Source organism: Psammomys obesus, unplaced genomic scaffold (genome assembly GCF_907164565.1).
Source record: "Psammomys obesus unplaced genomic scaffold, mPsaObe1.curated_primary_1811, whole genome shotgun sequence".
NCBI lineage: Eukaryota > Metazoa > Chordata > Mammalia > Rodentia > Muridae > Psammomys > Psammomys obesus.
The window spans coordinates 11,204,083-11,222,573 of NW_026596039.1; the positions used below are offsets into that span (position 1 = coordinate 11,204,083).

The 18,491-nt window shown below is 48.7% G+C and overlaps 1 protein-coding gene across 1 annotated transcript; it reads right to left on the minus strand.

Annotated features, from left to right (window-relative positions):
• Window positions 1–7,219: 7,219 nt before the first annotated feature.
• Ankk1 (ankyrin repeat and kinase domain containing 1) lies at window positions 7,220–18,320 on the minus strand. Its single transcript, XM_055622052.1, has 8 exons — window positions 18,106–18,320; window positions 12,807–13,101; window positions 11,671–11,822; window positions 11,385–11,434; window positions 10,744–10,899; window positions 9,965–10,083; window positions 9,333–9,369; window positions 7,220–8,487 (listed from the first exon to the last, which is right to left on the minus strand). Exons 1-8 carry the CDS (start codon window positions 18,288–18,290, stop codon window positions 7,220–7,222), a joined length of 2,262 nt encoding a protein of 753 aa, XP_055478027.1. The 5' UTR covers window positions 18,291–18,320.
• Between the last annotated feature and the right edge of the window lie 171 nt (window positions 18,321–18,491).

The window sequence follows — 18,491 nt, forward strand, 5'->3', positions numbered from 1 at the left end:
AGAGTCATTTCCATGGGCCCTTGGGTGGCCTGGAACACCACCAACACTATCCTAACAACAATAATAGGGAATCCAGCTACTCAATCCTGGTGCCTCTGCAGGACCAATTTTAGCCACCATGGCAGAGAGAACTCCACAGCAAAGGTGGCCTCTGAGGTATTAGCTTTGCTTGTAGCTGTTTGTTCCTAGCCCCACCCCTAGCATGGCAGTGTGAGGTGGGCAAAGCCTGAATGCAGTGTACCGGACAGATGTCCATCTTCTCATTTCCAGGCATGATCAAGGCTCCAGGCTTTCCAGGTCTCAGGCTGGCAATGCCCCAACAACAGAAGCTTGACTCCTTAAAAGTGAAATAGAAATCAACCCAGTGAAAGAGGAATGTTCTTGGCACCTTAAAAATCAGGAATAATGACAAACAAGGTAGTGGCACCCACGGGCTCAGGCTCTGGGGAGCTGTCAGGGCATAATTTGCATGCTAAATATAATATTTTTAGCACCAAAGTTTGGAGCACTTAACTTGCCCTGAACATTTAATTATGGACTTTGATCTTCTTGCTGAACTTGAATCTAGTGCTAAGCTTTGGGAAAGGCTCTTGTCCCCAGGAGCACCCTGGTTCCAGAAGGTAAGCTAAGCAGGTCCCTTAGGGTAGCTCAGAGCCACCAATGACTTGGTGCCCATCTCCTGAAAGGGATCCATTTAGTTCAGATCCTCATTTAGTCCAGAATCCCCAGAAAACTCTGCTACTGACACTCACTCACTAATCAACCAACAGAACCCATCCAAACCACACCACACCACACACACACACACACACACGTGTGATATGCTGTCACTGTATGGATGGATGGCTGATCTTGACCTGTCTGGGAGACTCAAAGTTTGTTTCATTGTCAGAAGTCTTACGAGGATATTCATGTCTATGAGCTTCGAGAACTGGAGGAGGGGAGAGAGGGAAGAAGGGAGGTAGTAAGACAGACAGACAGACAGACAGAGAGACATAGAGAGAGCACACACCTGCAAGTGGGGAGAGAGAGAGCACTCACCTGAAAGTGAGGTGGGGAGGCAATCCACAGAGCAATCAGAGAAGAACCCTGTCAGAGAGAAAAGGGGAAGAGGGCAGGGCAGGGGCGGGAGGCGGGGCAGGAGAGAGTTGCCCACAATTGTCAGGAGGCTTCAAGTCTTTCTTCCAGACAGCAGATTGACAGCTAGAGTGGGCAGGGGGAGGGCTGGGCTCCACCCTCTCCCCATTAAGCGGTAGGGAGCAAAGGAATGGGAGGAATGGGACCCAGAAACACATAGCCTGGGTATCCCAGGCTCTGGCTTTTCAAAAAAGGCCCCACCCTTTCCTTGATAGGTTTAGGACCGAAGCCTCAGAACATTTTCTCCCCACTACCTTCCTGACATTTCCAGTGTTCCTATCTACCCGGAGACCTATATACTATATACCCATTTTAGACTGTCCTTGTCTCCAGAGACTGCATGGCTTTCTTTGTCTGCTGTCCAGTCTTCTCTGGTTGGCTCCAGAAAAGACTGTCCTCTTGAATGCAAGAACAGAGTCTGTATCTGTGACTTTGGAATCTACCAGTACTGAGTATCTTTGGCTTTGCTTTTACGGATGCTCTTCTCCTAGTCCCAGGGGCTATTTCTGGCCTCACTTGAGGAAGGTGGTTTACCTAGGTGAAAAGCCTGGATCCCTGACTAAATCTTATGCCATCCATTCTGTGCAGTGTAGTTGGAATGGCTAGTGCGGGCAGATTTATTTTATTTTATTCTATTTTATTTTATTTAGATAGAGATAGAAAACCTGTTTGAGACCAGACCTTTAGGGTGATACCCGGAGATCCATGCAAACAGCAACTTCCTGCCCAGTAGCAGCAGGTGGTGGAGAGCGAGAGAGGACAAAGTTAATAATAGCAGGAGGTTAGAGTCTGGGAGTTTTATGTTTCTGTGGGTCCTTTCCTAGTTATTATGTGTCGGTAGCCCTGTCTCACCAGGTGAAGCAGGAGGCTGGAAGGTAGAAAGTGTAGCATCTTCTAAGTGAGAAGACCTGTGTGACCCAGCCCCCAGTCTTACGGGTGGAGTGAGGAGGACTCTGATGAATACCTTTTACCGCATCTTCGCTCTGCCTCGGTTACTTCTAGGGCAGAGAACAGGGTGATGGCTGCTGCTCTGTCTAGAGAGCTCCTTTACTGCCAGGTTCATTTTTTTTTAAAGTCCCCTCATGTGCATTGCTTCTACCTTACCCTGTTCTTAAGGATGCAGACATGGTGCGTTGGCTTGATCCACTTTAGACTGCTGGAGCCTTTGGTACTATATAGCCTGAAGATCACCTTCACTACTGTGTCTCAGTGGTTAGAGCTAGTGAGCTGGGGGGCTTGCCCTTGCCTTGTAGTGAGTGACCTAGCACTATTGTAGGTGTGTTCCAAGGTCACAGCCCACCCCAAGGCCCAGAGAGTGTCTCTCCCCTTCCTTCCCAGAATGCATGGCCATGGAAAACTAGGCTGCTGTGTCTTTGGGCATCACTCTCACAAGGTCCCCAAAGTTTGATTATCTGTGCTCTATTCTAAGAGAAAAAAATTTCTCTTGTTTAGGAGAAACTGCAAGAAACTGAAATGTTGAGTGCTTATTAACTGCCATGCTATCTCACAGGCTTGGCATCAGATTCAAGTGTGGCAGCACCCCAAGGACCAGTGCTGCTAAGGGTCATGACTGAAGCTAAGGAACTTTCAGCAACTTGAGGTCCTGGAAGGCTGTGAGCTGTGACACAGTCAGGCTTCGTATTCAGGTCTTCTGCCTGGACCTACACTGCCAGCCTTTCCCAGCTTCCTTCTGCTACAGCGTAGCCTGGCTCACACCCTTTGTTCTTTCTATGGCATTGCACGAAATTCTCCAGCCCCCATTGCCTGTAATCTGTCCAAACACCATGGGTAGTACATGTGTCCTGGGCACTAAGAGAGGAGAGAAGGAAATATAGAAATACCAGGTTGTACACCTGAGCAAGCAACACAGCAGATATCAGGGGGTGTCAGCTCGGTGCCTTCAAGAGGAGTGGCCTTCTCCAACAGGGCCAGCAGGAAAAGCTTCTCAGGTAGAAATAAGTGGGCTGGATATGGTGGCATGGGGGATACTTACAACACCATCAGCCACAGAGGGAGGAAAGGAACTCAGCATTAGCACGAAGGTTTATCGTATGATCCTAGGGCTGGTGAGCTCCATAAAGAGACCGTCTTGAACAGATGACTAGGGCAGCCATGTGTGTGTCCAGAAGCCTCCCTGCTGACTGCCCTCTCCTCTCCCACAAGATTGGAAAGCTTGGCTTTTCTTTCAACTTCACTTGGTGCCCTCCCCAGCATATATTCTCAAGGCTGTAAAGATGCACCCACAGGTGTTTCAGAAAGTTTTCTGCAGTTCACTGAAAGCCCACGTCCCATCTGAGAAGGTCACACAGGCCAATTGGAACTTCCAGTCTGTAGTTTAACTCCCTGGCTGTGGCTTGCTAAAATATGCTGTTCCTTCTGGTTCCCTGCTCTCATATCTAGAGGCGTCCCATCTAGTCTTCAAAGCACAAGGAACCATTTAAACAGAGGTTTAGAATAGGGATTTACCTCTGTACATGATAAGGAAAGAGCAGGTAAGTGGAATAATGCTGTTGAGGAAGGACAAGAGCTGGAAGACAGAAGAGAAACAGAGCGAAGGTGAGTGCCAATGCATCCCAGGTCTGTGTGTGGGCCCAGAGCATCCTCACTTCAAAAATCTACACACAGTGACTGGAGCACCCACAAGCCTCCCTGTGCAGAGAACGCCTACAGCGAACAGAGCATTAAACCAAGACTCTAGCCCAGGTTTGTCTGGCCACCTCTAAATCCTCTCATAGCATGGTATTCCGATTTTCCACCACATCATCCAGTTTCCTCATTGCACACAGTTCCTGGAGGTCTTTGCAATGCATTAGACAATCAGACTTTATCCACCCTCTGCTTGCAAAGAGGTACGAGCTCTCCTCATCCTCTCACAGTGAGACTAAGCCCTAGACTCAAGATGGACATCAGAGTCTCACCCACCGGGAATCTATCCCATCGTCTGCCTGTTGAAATAATCTGTCCCTTCCACATCCTGGAGCTTATGGCGTACCTTATGGCCCTTCTCAGCTCCATCCATGCCGCCTTCAATATTTATATCTTTCAGGAGTCTCTTTCTGATCGCCAATGCTTAGATTGGAAACTGACTCGAGGAGGCCAAGAAAGGAGAGGTCAGCAACTGCCTCTATCCAGTATGACTGCTTAAGTTTAGCAATGTTGAAAACCCGATCCCTCAGCTACACTTACCACATTTCAAAGACTCAGTCCCACAAGTAGCTAGTGGTACCCTACCCACTAAGCAACATGAATCCCAGAGATTCTTTCCCTCCCTTACAGTTTTATTGGAGATACTCATCCTAGGTTAGCAGTTTGGGGACCTTCAGCTAAGATAGAAACAAAGGGTGAGGAACAGGTTTGTGGATGGGAAGGCAATATTCACTTTGGGATGATTTGAGTTTGAGGGTTCTCTAGGACCTCCAAGTAGAAATGTACAGTAAGGAATCAGGGTTCCAATTTCTAGCTCCCCCACCCCTAGGTACTTTAAACATAGTGGAAAACCACAAGAGATTCCCTTCCAGCAATTTTAAGGACCTCCTTTAAATCCAACCCAAATCCCTACATAACTGAGAAGGCAGGTGTGTCCAAATGAAGCTTACAATAGATGCCATATGTATCTGTCTAGGGTAACTTGAGAATACAGCAGACAACAAAGTCATCTTGTTCAAGACTGAGCCCAAACTATCACCTCTGTTAGCTCCTGGAGGACATGATTCAAAAAAGCAGGCATCTGAGAACCTCCATGCATTCAGGACCATCAGAGCCAAAGTGATTCTCAGGCGCAGCCCTGACCATACCTCCATGACACCCTTGCCATGCACTGGATAACAAATGCCAATGCATCCCCCCACCCACAGTTTTCTTCAAGGTTGTCTGTGATAAGCCAGACACCATCTTGTACTATGGCTGTTCTATGCTTACTTGGGTGTGAATATGCAGTCCCTACCATCTCCTCTGGCTCTTCTAGATTCCTAGACTTGGAGCTACATCACTATGCCAGGGTTTAAGAGGGGCACACAGCTGCCTCTTCCCTCTTCTTCCTCATTGTTCTAGGAGACAGAACTAAGTTCTCTGAACATGGTATTTAGGCAGCTGGCGTAGAATAGGGTGAAGAAGCTGTTATAGAACAGAGAACTAAACAATCTGCCGAGTGGTTCTCAGACACCAGGAGTTTCTACTACCTCTCTGGACGAGGACTTGCTATCCTCACTGTGCCATAGGCACGGTTCTGTTGAGAGAGGGCCCAGAGAAAGCCTTGGGTACAGCCCCTGGTGGTCATCCTTAGCCCTGGCTGCTCTACTGCATAGTCATTGAGCTCACTCACATCAGGTATGCCCTGCAGATTCTGGTTTAATCGCTGGAGAACACATTTAAAGAATCCCTCTTTAGGAAATCCTAATGTGTAGACTAGTCTGACAGCTGCTTCTTGAGGATACAACCCAGCCAAATTCTGACCCCAGACTCACCGTTGGCCATCCCAAACTGGCCAGAGCACACCCGGAGCTGGTCCAGAGACCCCAGGGCAGAGGAATTAAGGCTGCCACAGAGATCTCATGCCCAAGGAAGAGTGGCACATGGGGCAGGCAGGGCTCCTCTGCCCTACCTTTCACCACATGATGATGCCAGGGTGCTGAAGGGGTGGGAAGACGAGGCAGAGGGAGAACCTGCCCTCCTCATACTCCCGTCAGAGCCCCTGCCCCACTGACCACTGACCCAGGCTTCGCAACACACGCAGTGGACATTAGCAGCCCTGGCACTTTTCCATCCTGCCCACAACTGCTGGGTAGTCCAACGGGTGGGTGGCCCGTATGTGTTCCTAGAGAGCAGTTCTCGGAGCAGCTGATAAGGAAGGAATCAAGTCCCTGCTGCTGCAGCCCCGCCCCAAGCCCAAACAACCCCCTCTCACTACCAGCTTCAGCTGTCCTACCTCCCCCCCACATTAACTCACACACATGTTCTACACACATGCATATATTATGCCTCCATACCTCCATCCTCTCTTCCCTACCCTGCCCGCTCCCCTGCACGAATTTACAAATGCATTCTATACACACGCGTGCATTATGCACACGCCTGCAACTAATCTTAGCTACCCTGCCTCCTTCCACATAAACTCACATGTGAGTATTTTATATGTACACGGACCATACCAGAAAAATCACATGTGCAGGCATCCACAGTCACCCCACTCCCCTCAGCTGCCCTTTCTCTGCTCTTCTATGCTCACATACATGTATTATGCACACATGAAATATATCGGTCACTACACACAGGTATAAGCCATGTTAACCTCCCTGGCTCCCCATGCATCTGCAGTTGATGTATGTCTAGTTGAGACAATCAGATCATCAGCTTTATTCACTCTGAGGTTTGGACCCTGACAATATAACTGGGTACAGAGAAGTGTGGGGTTGGAGACAGGAAACTGGCATCCCATGGATGAGCGCATATCTGTAGTTTGGTAATATCTTTCCCTTACTCCAAAAAGAATCTACAGGACCCCAGAGGCTGAGACCAGTGCTAGCAGAAGTTACAGCCATTGAGGTGACAGGAGCATGTCTGAGACTAACAGTGAGCTGACATGGTCTTAGTTCCAAGTGCATAATCCCTGTGTAATGTAGCTATCTGACTCTCCTCTTTCCAACTATGGTAAAGTGCCTAGAATACAAAATCGAAGCTGAGAGGAGCCCTCTCTTCTCATTTTTAGGCCTTCCTTATTTGGGGGCATGTTTCTTGGAACACAGGACTCCATTATTCAGAAGCAAGTGGCAAATGGTGGCAAGGACCTTGAGGCTGGGGAGGAAGTTTATCTTGGGTACATGTGCTCATTTAAGGAGAAGGAAGAGCAAGGCTGGGCTGGAGATGACTTTCAGAGGAACTGGAATCAGTTTTCTAGGCAGACTGTAGTCTCCTCAGCTCACTGGAACCTCCTTGGTTCCTTCCATCAGCAAGGACCTGGTTCCTCTCTGGGTCAAATGGGCAGGTAGGAAGTGGCCTCTCAGATGACAAATTTCACTCTTACAAACCTCTCCCCTTCCAGGCAAAGAGACCCTGGTACACCTAAACTTCTGTCTGGGATCAAGGCTCAGAAACTCCCAGAATGGCTAGCCGAAGGCTCCTTGCCCTCCAGGATGGCCACTATGCCCTGCTTTGGGCTACGAAGGGCCAGCTGCAGGGGTGTGCAGCCAACTCCATCCTTGACATCCAGCTGAGCACCAGCTTTGACTAGCACTTTAAGGATGGCTGTGTTGCCCTTGAGAGCAGCCAAGTGGGCAGGTGTCCAGCCAGCCTTGTTGCATGCGTGGACATCAGCACCATGCTCCAGAAGGTGGATGATGCCCAGGAAGGTCCCTTTCTGCACTGCCAGGTGGAGAGGAGTCCAGCCTGACTGTTCAGCAGCACTGGGGTTGGCCCCGCCCTGAAGAAGTGCCAACATCACCCCCTCCTCTCCATGGAAGGCAGCCAGGTGCAGGGGAGTCCATTGCATACTTCCAAGAGCATCTAGGTCTGCATGGCTCTTGGCTAGCAGACGGGTGATCTCCAGGTGGCCCTTGTAAGCTGCTAGGTGCAGGGGTGTCCATCCCTGTTGTGTGGGTAGCTCAAGGCTGGCCCCATATCTGAGAAGCATCTTGAAGATAAGGTACTTACCCCTGGCTGCAGCAATGTGTAGTGGGCTGTAGCCACTATGGTCAAGTGCGTCAGGGAACGCCCCACTCTTTAGCAGGTGTTGGATGGCTCTCACTTTCCCCCTCTCCACTGCCAGGTGCAGGGGTGTCCTCAGGTTCCTCTGCTGAGCATCCAGCTCAGCTCCCTGTCCTGTCAGCAGCTTGACCAAGCCAATGTGGCCAAAGTAGGCAGCCACATGGAGCGGTGTCTTGCCCTCAGCCTCATGTGGGTTGAGGTTAGCCTGACGGGAGACCAGAAGCCGTGCCACATTCTCAAAGTTATTCTGTGCAGCCAAGTGGAGTGGGGTCCAGCCCTCATGCTCCTGGACATCCACCAGGGCCCCATTGTCCAGAAGCAGCCGGGCAGTGTGGTCATCCCCATTCTGGGCTGCAAAATGCAGTGGGGCCCAGCCATCCTCATCTGCCAGATTGGTATCAGCACCATGTGCCAAGAGCAGGGCACAGAGGTCAGGCTGCTGGTCCTGGGTGGCGATGAGGAGCGGCGTATAGCCAGAGGCCGTCTGGCAGTCCACATCAACCTCATGGGAAAGTAGCAGCCTCACTTGCTCCAAGCTGCCCCGGGCCACTAGGAAGTGGAGGGGAGTCACCTTGTTCTCATAGACATCACTTGGGACCAAGCTCTTGCTGTCAGAGAGCTGTAGAATCCACTTTGAGGAGTCACCTGAATCTGCTAAGATAAAGGGATAGATTGAAAAAAATCATCAGATCATAACCTGTTCAGAGGTCACCTTAAGCACCCCCCTGCCTCCTGGAGACAGTTTGCAGAGATAGCCTAGTCTTGAGGGCAATAGCTTTTGTGGTACCAGAGTTCACTGACTCTGTTAGAGCTTTGAGCCTGTGGTTTTTGTAGAGGAGGAAGGATGAGCTGGGGCTGGGAGGCCTGGATGAAAATTCATACTCCACCCATGAGTATCCTCTGACTCTGCTAGTGGTCTGCCTCTTTGAGCATCCACACGTAGCTCTTTAAAGGGGAGATGAACAATGCTGGCTCATTTGACTAGTGGAAAGACAGATTAGGCAGGAACAAATGTTCAGAGAAGAACACGAGAAAAAGGCAGGCTGTGGAAATCAGAACTGCACTAGAACTTGGGCTTGTGTAATATAAGACCTTCAGGACTTATGCCCTTCTGCTCCGTCTACTGGGTATCAAAACTGCATAGTGAGTATTGCCAAGAGTCACTCACTTAAGATTCTGGTATGTATGGGATAGGCACTGGATACAGCTTTCTCTCTCTCTCTCTCTCTCTTTTTTTTTCCCGAAGAAGTCTAACAAAAGCCAGTATTGAGAGCCAGTGTTCTGTTCTATCTCTCAGAGATTCTAATCTTTAAAGAGCACAGACATGAAGAGGAAGCTGATACAGAACTCCAAGAACCTTGTTGTTTCTGAACCCCCCTGATATGTCATAGGCCTGAAAAAGAGAGAGGACAAGGAAGATGAACAAAGAGAACAGAGAGATTTCCCCCTTCTCTCCATGCAGAGTCTTTGCTTCCCTCTCGGCACAATTGACTCACCGTAGTCTGCACGCTCCTGGTTGACCTCCCTGCTGACCTGGGAAGTAATACACATGGTGGGTGGATCATCAGGGTTCAGTTCTGGCCCTCCCTGCCTTTCCTCTCTCCAGATTCACATTCTACTCTTCCTGGGACACCTTCCTATAGCATTGTCCCCCCGCCCCAGTATATGTATAGAAGAAATCATAAACAGGTGGAGTTCTGGGTCTTGGCCTTCATTTGAAGACTTCATAGTAGACCTCTGGAATCCCTGATAGTTTCTGTCAGTTGCCGTGTCACAGTAGTGACAGGAGATTTGAAGGATGATGTTGACATCCACAGAGTGACAGCTTCGAATAGGATCCTTCCCAGGGGCTCTGAGCCACAGCACCCACGGCCTTCAGAGAACAGTTGGGTAAATAAGGACAGGTGGCCTTCCCTATGGGTGCTGGCAGCCCCCAGCTAGTCTCCCTGAGAGCTAAGTGTGGGCTAGCTTGGCTTGTACTTCCCACGTCTCTCTCAGCAGTCAAGTGGTCTTGTAAATGACAGCCTTTGCCTATCCTAAATGACCTCGCAGGTCATCTAGAGACCGTGGATGTCACACAGTGGCTTCCAGTACCCCTACAGTGGTCTGCTCAGCCTGTCATGTACACCTTGTGTGGTCGGCTCAGTGATGGCTTGCAAGACACCTTCCGGGTCAGGGCCTCACACTCAGGGTCTGCCACTGGGCTTTGGAGCAGGGACAGCAGCATGTCTGTCTCGACGGTCACATCTGTTCCACAAGAAAAAGGGGTAGAGAAAAAGGAAGTAACAAGCAAGGTCAATGGTGCTCACTACATTTTAGATATTCTCTTGTTTCCTGTGTTCCCTCAAAGACATCCCTAAGTTTATGTATGTTCTCATCTGCCCACAATGAGGTAGGAAGCTGAGCCCTACTGTTGACATGGCTGAGGTATATTTGACCAGCCAGTGACCCTCTGAAGGAAAGTCTGTTTTCACAGAGAGAGAAGGCAAGGACCAGGTGATCTCTAAGATGCTCACCCCTCTGTGTGTTATCCCTAGAGGACCAGATAACTTTATCCCATCCAGCCTACGGGATGAAGTTATATTCATGAATATATATGAATTCCTTTATATTCCACAGTAATGAACATTCCCAAAGATAGCTTCAGAGCTCAGTGACAAGATGGGTCAAATGCTATGACTTCTATTTGCTGATTTTATCTCCCTTAGGCACACACTCTCTAAGCAAATCCATCCTTAGCTGTGCAACTCAGAGAGTCTGCCTCCCCAGCCCACCCTGAAGGTTTCTTATACATCTTTACATCTTTCTGAGCTCTGGTGCCAAGGGTGTCTCTGCATGTGTCTCAGGAGAAGGGTATCTTCTGTCCCTCCCTCTCTAATTCCTGGGCAGGGAATAATGGGCAGATACTTAGGAAGCATGGCCTCTTCTTGGGGTCTTGGTCCCAGCAGCGTGTCATCAGGTCTACCATCTGATGGGCCTCTTCTGGCCACTCAGCAGAGACAGCCTGCAAGGAGGGCCTCATGCCTGCAGCTACCCGGATGATAATGGTCATCATATTGAGCCCTGTGAGGGAAGACCCAGACTGTGTGGTCAGATGACTAGCAAGTGGATGGAAGCTGGGAGGAGCCTGACAGGATGGGAATGCAGCGGGTGCCCTATACATGCTCATTGAGTAGATAGCTGAGTCTGGGACCTATTGAGGATCTTATTGAGCAGCTTAGTCACTGGTCCAGCTCTAGCCAAGACTCAACATGCTCCTCATAGCCTTTTTCTTTGCAAAGGTAACAGAAAAGACAAACAGGCTTAGGGAAAGGCTTTGGCTTTCCATACTGTAAAGTGCAGGAGCTTGGGTATTACAGCTATAAAGCAAGGTCGAGGCTGATACCTATTCACCATTACAGAAGCACTAGCATTTGGGGATAGAGGGAGCAGAGTAAGGTAGAATCCATGAGGATCTCACACTATCGGTCACACAACCCATCGGTCCTCCTGTGTTCTCTCCAACCTCAGCCTCCCTCAGGTATAGAGAGACCATGATCATCTGTTACCTGCATAGGGTTTCTTCTGAGTAAGAATCTCCCAGATGACAATCCCAAAGCTGTAGTGGGAAATATATTAGCAGAGAGATTTAGTATAGCATCCATGATCCCTAGCCAGGCTGAGCCTGCAGTCTCTAAAATCCCAGGTGAAGCCTCTCCAGGTCCTCCTCATTTCTCCCTTTCCATCAGCACATGGAGGAACCAATTCTAATCCTTCTTCTACTGCCTGTTAGCAGTGGGGACCTGTCTGGGATAGCAACCTGTCACATGACAGAGAGCCCAGTTGCTCACTCACCTGTACACATCATATTCAGGGCCTGGTGCCTTGTTATTCTCCAGAAACATTTCAGGAGGGATGTAGCTAAGTGTGCCCCTCAGAGCTGATCTCTCAATGTGCTGCATCTGGGTTGACTGCTCCATCCATTTGGATAGACCAAAATCTGAAATCTGGGAGAAAGCCGGATGCTAAGAACAGGGTAGCCACAGACACCTTCCAGAAGCCATCTGTGCCCCCTGCCCCCACCACTGTTCTTTTCAGTATACAAAAGCACATGTGGTTTTCAACTTCACTGACAACCAGCTCTACTACACACTACCTAGATGATCCTGAACGAGTTATTCATCTTCTCAGAGCCTCAGTTTCCTCATCTGTAGACTGGAAATCTGTGTATCTCCAGGGTCCTTGTTTTTTTCCATCTCCATGGATCCTGAAACATCTCATCTCTTAATCCTCTGCTCCCAGCCTTTCAGACTGTCATCCATTAAGAGACAATGAGATTGGGTACAGAGATGCCTCTTTAAACCCCTCACCCTCATGATAGCTGGGTATTCACACAGGATGTACATGCATTAAGAACAAGTTTCACTCCCTTGCCTGCTTCAGGGAGCTGGTACTCTTCAACTTTGCCTAACCTTAAAAAAAAAAGGCTCATAGAATGACTATATACTGCAACTAGGGTTAGAAAATGAAGTAAGGCCCTGTCAGAGCAGATCAAGAAAGGTCTCCCCAAGGAGATGATGCTAAATCTGAGAGCTGAGGTATGACTAGGACTTTGCTAGATAAAGAGAGAGTTGGGGCAACAGAATGTGCAGAGGTCTTAACCACATAAAAATAGGTTTGAGCACTGAAGAAAAAGGCCACCATGACTTACTAAAAAAAATCTCATTTATACACATTCCTTTCTCAGAAAAAGAACTTGAGGGGTAGAGACTATTCTATCAACTTTCTAAGTGTGGCCCAGTGAGCATTGCTGTGCACATCACAACCCCAGTCTCATGTCCCAAAGTTGTCTACTTACCCATATCTGTTTCAGGCTTAACCTCTGTGTACACTATTTATTCAAACAAATGGCTCAAACTCTTGGCTGGCTCAGTGACTGTCAGGTAGACAATCCTGCCACACGGAGGAGGGGTAGTGTGCACTGTCATTACCTTGACGTGCATGTTGTTGTCCAGCAGGATGTTGCCTGGCTTAAGGTCCAGGTGGAGCAAGGGTGGCTTGATGCTGTGGAGGAAGTTCATGGCTAAGCTGGTCTCATGGATGATTCGGAACTTGAGTGGCCAGCAGAGGCTGTGGGTAGGTAGTGTCTTCTCCAGGGAACCACCGCCCATGAACTCCATTACAATGCCCAAGGGATGCTTGCATACCCCATAGATGGACACAATGTGTTGAAACTTAATCTTCTCCATTTTGACTGCTTCTTCAAAGAGGCAACTCACCCCAGAGCTGTGGAAAGAGCCAGGAATGAGAAACAGGAATTACCAGGACAACTGGCAGAACACACCGACTCAGCATGATGGAACTGGGGAGACCCAGGGAAGCCTCAGGAGCTTGCAAGACAGTGGAAGAGAAGTGAGGGGTTATAGGAATGCCAGCAGGCAGCCAGGACTGGGACTCAAGCTGCTACCAGTGAAAAGGGAAGAGATTTGCGGGCAAGTGTATCCATTTTGTAGCATCAGCCACAAAAATGCTGGAACACAACCTACCATTTATCCTGCCCACTTGCTTACATGTTCAGTTTCCCTAGCAGCTTTCAAACCTCTGGAAGACCAGTATTATGCTTCAGGCTTCTGTTTTAAAATAGCATCTGTTACCATTTTGATTATGAAAATAATACATGCACCTCATAGAAAACCTAGGAGATGCAGAGAGTTGTAAAAAAGAAATCTTGCAGAGTTGGCCTTGACTAACATTTTAGTGTGTTCTTTTATGAAGTTTTCCAAGAGCCTCTTTTCCCTTTCTCCCTCCCTCCTTTCTCTCGCTTCTCTGAATTGTTATTCTCCGGAAGCACGGTCTTTAATGGATGCAGAGTAGTCCGTGTTATGAATGAACTATAATCAGTACCACCCCCCTCACCACACACACATACATTGTCATGCGCTGCACAGTACATCTTTGTGGGAGTGAACTGAAGTCAAGACCTAAGGGCAAGCATTGCAGGCCCTCTCGATCATTTCACTGTGCGTGCCCACAGAACTGTAAATATGCAAACTGCAAGAGACTGGGGATTTGAGGGGATGGAGATTAAGGAGGAATGGCACATTTGAAAAGCAAGGTGTCTGCAAAGCTGTGCTGCTGCTGCTGTGGGATGCGTGGGAAGCGGCTGACAATGTGCTCTCAGGGTCACGCTGAGAAATCAGCCAGAGGACCTGGCCTCTAGAAACATCTACTCTTCTCCAGGCACCTGAGCAGATGGCTACTCCAGGGCTAGCCCCCTCTGACCCTTCTTTGCTGTTCCAGACAGCTCTGGGGTTTTTTACTTGCCCCCTCCCCGCTCCTGGATGTGTGGGTATCAGAATACTATCTGCCTTGAGGGAGACAAATTGTGGGAACTTGAGGTAACATTGTGCCACCCTCAAGGCTTAGTAATCTCACTTGAGGTGTGCATGACTTGAGACAAGGATCTCAAGGACTCAGTTATAACCTGCTTAATGGGAATAACAGTAACTGCCTGAACAGCTCCCAGCCACACCCAGACTTCTTCAGTGGGTTTCTGTCTCTGTGGCCTCAGCCCTCATTGCTCCAGCCCTCAGTGTGCAGTTCCAGTCTCTCTTCTCTTACCCCAGTCATATCCACATTTTCCTGCAACTCCCCCGTGGTCCTTCTGCTTTCCTGCTCTGTCAGCTAATTTGGAATGCTCAGCTCTTTGCTCATTTCAGACATTCTGCTCATCCCACCGCATACCCTACTTTCTCCGGTCACTGTCAGCATCTCCAGTCAGACATTTGGTGCTTTGATGCTGCATGTGTCAGAAGCTTGACTCTTGACCTCCCCAGTAAGACTGCCTCCTCCTCTTGCCTTATGGATCTCAGCCAATAATCTCCCCATCCTCCAGGCCTCAGACAGGTCCTGGATCGGCCCTGGATCCATCACTGACCTCTTATTTCATCCCCACAGCCAGCTACACCACTGAAATTTAGCAAAGATCTAGCTACTTCTTAACACCTCTGAGCCCAAACCTCCTAAATTGCCTTTCTGCTGTTACCTTTTCCTCCAAACACATACTTTTAAATATAAAATGTACATAGGAGGGGATGGAGAGATGTTTCAGCAGTTAGGAGTGTGTACTCTCTTGCCGAGGATCCAAGTTCTGTTCCTAGCACCCAGAAGTGGCTCACAACCATGTGTAACTCCAGATGCAAGTACATCTGATGCCTCTAGCCTCTGTGGGCACCTGCACTCATGTATACATACCTGCCTTCACACACTCATATAAGAAAATTAAATCTCAAAAAAAAAAAAAAAACCCAAAGCATCTGTAGTAGCAAATGACTGCTCTGCCAGTGCACCCATTGCCTTTCTTCTCCCTACGAGTTGGAGGCAAGGGTCTCTCAAAGCCTGACAAAGGTCCATGTGTTCTCCTCACCCCTTCCATAACTCTCTGACATCATTTCATCCTAACCCATACCCTTCTCTCTGCCCACATGCCAAGTGTGTTGCCACTCCAGGAAGTTTGGATGTGTTGTTTCCTCTGCCAAAACACCTCCACTCACAGAACCAAATGGCCTTCCCATTCCTCTGTATCAGTGACAACTCAGATTGCCTTAATTAGTGAATACTTTAGAAACAAGATGTATAAATGGCATCTCTACCTTAGTTCTAGCCATTACGTTGTGCAGGCAATTCAGCTGGCCTGCCCTCAGAGGCCTTCAGGGTCCTGACAACATCCTATGTCACCACCTGGGCCCGGTGCTTCAGATAAAACTCCTCTGCCATTTCCACCTGCTCTCTTTGCTTTGCTCTTTCTCTCCTTCAGTTTCTTTCCCCTTCCCTCCTCTTTGACGTTTCTCCTTCACCTCCCTACCATGCTCTTCTTTTTCTTCTCCTCTAATTCCTCCCCTCTTCCTTCCCCCAATAAATCTCTCATATCCAACTCTGTTGAGTGTGTGGCATTTTAAAAAACAGCCTAACACTATCCATCCTTATTCCCACACACACAGACAACCCACAGATGAATACTTCTAGACCAGATTTATTCTTGGGAAATCCCAGGCCTCAGCTCTCCTTAGGTAAATCAGTGGAGAAAATGTCTAGCAGTCCTAAGTGCTATAAATAGAAACTGTATTATTTATCTGCTCATTGCTTCCTTCATTAGAATCTAAGCTCTATGAGGGCAGGACCTACTGACCTCATTCATTCTAAACCACTTTGGGTTTAGAATGAATGAATCCCCGCCTTGGTTTCAATTATTACTTAAGACACACAGCCTGTCAGTGATAATTATGACAACTCTTCAAACCTGGGCTTCATGGTCTCTTTTACACCAAGACCATCATTCAACAAATACCTATTTAACAAAGGCTATGAACCAGGCACTAGCAGAGAGCAAAATAGATACAAGCACCTGATGTTACAGAGTAACATCCTGGTGGGTCCTGTCTTCCTCTGGCATACCAGGCAGGGCGCAAACCTCAGCATCCTTCTTTGTTGTTCCCACCTCCTCCCGCCCCCACACACAGTCAACTAGCACAAGGTCCTGTTCCTCCCTACCTCCCCTCTCCTTTCACCCTGTCTCCACCACCAGCACTACCATCGAGGTCTGCATCATCCTTTGCCTGAAGACATCAGTTTCTTCACAAGAACAGTGTTCACCCTCCCCCTTTTAGTCTACCCCCTAAGCTGCACATCTGACGACTTCCCTCCCACACTTGTTCTCCAACCTAGCTGCAAACGCTTCAGTGGCTTTCCCCTGCTCTTTCCTATCTTCCACTTTGGCCATAAGGACTTTTCCTTACCTTTGTACATACTGTGCCCTCTTTCACAGGACCTTTACATCCTCCATTGCATGTAAACTTTTTCCTCACCTACTTACGTCACACTCATTCACATTTCAGCTCCAGGGTGACTTTCTCAGGGAAGGTTTTCTGCTCTCAGGTAGGAAGGGCTCAAAGGGCTATTTTCTGCATGTGTTACAGGGGCACACTCAGATTGTAGCTAATCTCTCTCTCTCAGCTTCAAGATCCAGAGAGCAATAACATGTCTAATCCACTCATTATTTCCTCCCAGGGGCTGGTAGAATGTTGGACACATACTAGAAAGTAATTAGTTTTCATCAAGTGGATGGATGGATGGATGGATGGATGGATGGGTGGGGAATATAATGAAGCTAAAAATATAGCCATCCACAAAACACTCACTAGCTACAGTTATTAATAATTTTCTTATTCCTTCATAGTTAGTGAATCCTAAGAACTTGGGAAGGAAAACTTGGGGCAGTTTTTTTTTTTTTTTTTTTTTTATGGTCAAAGTACGGGCAGGTCATTGTCACTTCCTCATGCTATTTTTAAAACATATTTCTTTGTGTGCGTGTGAATGTGTCACCACTCATATATATGGGTGTGGAAGTCACAGGACAACGTGCAGGAGGTCATTTCTCTCCTTCTACCATGTGCATCCTGGGGATCAAACTGAGCTTATCAAGCTTGGCTGTAAATGCCTTTATATGCGGAGTCAGCTCATCAGCGTTCCTCATACTCGGGCCTAACATCTCAGATGTCTCCTTCCCGGGTGAAAGGGGGAGCCCAGAGTAGGGACCCATAGTAAGGCTAGAAGCAGTAATGGAGAAGTGTGGCTACAGCACAAACCGTGACGGCCCAGGTCTAAGACAGACACTTACCGTGGGACTGTGGACTTAACTTTCCAGTAGGATTTATTTCATCTGGCAAGTGATCTGCATCTGCCCTGCCTCAGTTTATCCCCTGTGGAAGGCCAGCAGTATGGCATCAGCTACCTGGGGGTGTCCTATAGTGACTGGCATGGAAAGGGAGAAGGTGACAACTTAGAGTCACTGAACAAAATGTCACATCTCTTAGAATGCTCAGGTTCACCCTGAAATGATGGGGTGAGGAGGGGTTGTCCGAGCATCGTCATACAACCAGAGGAAGGAGGCAGAGCAAGTTGGAGGGGCTGGACAGAGAAAATAATTTTTGCAAGGAAGTTTCTATTTACCTTTGACCTCTTGGGATGCCAACAAGAATCTATTGTTTGCCTATCGTATTTCAGTTCAGAGGAAGAGCTTAGTCTGGGGAATTCAGACCACAAGGCTCATTTAAAAATAAACCTAGACATAACCAACCAACCAACCAACCAACCAACCAACCAACCAACCAACCAACCAAAAACCTGGACAGTTGTCAACCTCATCCTCGGCTCATCCCTTCCTCTGAGCTCCCTAGACCAAACACTGGTTCTACCCCAGCCTCTCCTCTGTGGAGGGGCGCCATCAGCTACCTGGTGTTTTCCTTCAGGAGGCCTGGGGAGCACTTGATGGCATACTGGGTCCTCCAGCGCTTGTGTCTTGCCTGGAACACCTGGCTGAAGCCTCCGCTGGCTACTCGGTGCCATTCTTCCTCAAAATCATCACGGCTGAAGATGGTGAGGCCGCTCAGCTGCTGCTCCAAGGGGCCCGCTGCCATGGGGACGGGAGGCCTTCTGGCCCCGAGTGGCACCACGCACTCCTGCGCACCTCTGCACCTCGCCTTGCTCTGGAGGCAAGCTGGGTGGCTCCAGGAGCTTTTGCTTCCTGCTCTTCAGGTCTGGGAGGGTGGGAATGATGAGGTGAACTGGTCCTCCCTCCTACTCCACCTGCCAAGGTGGGGAAACCTAGCCAGCCCAGA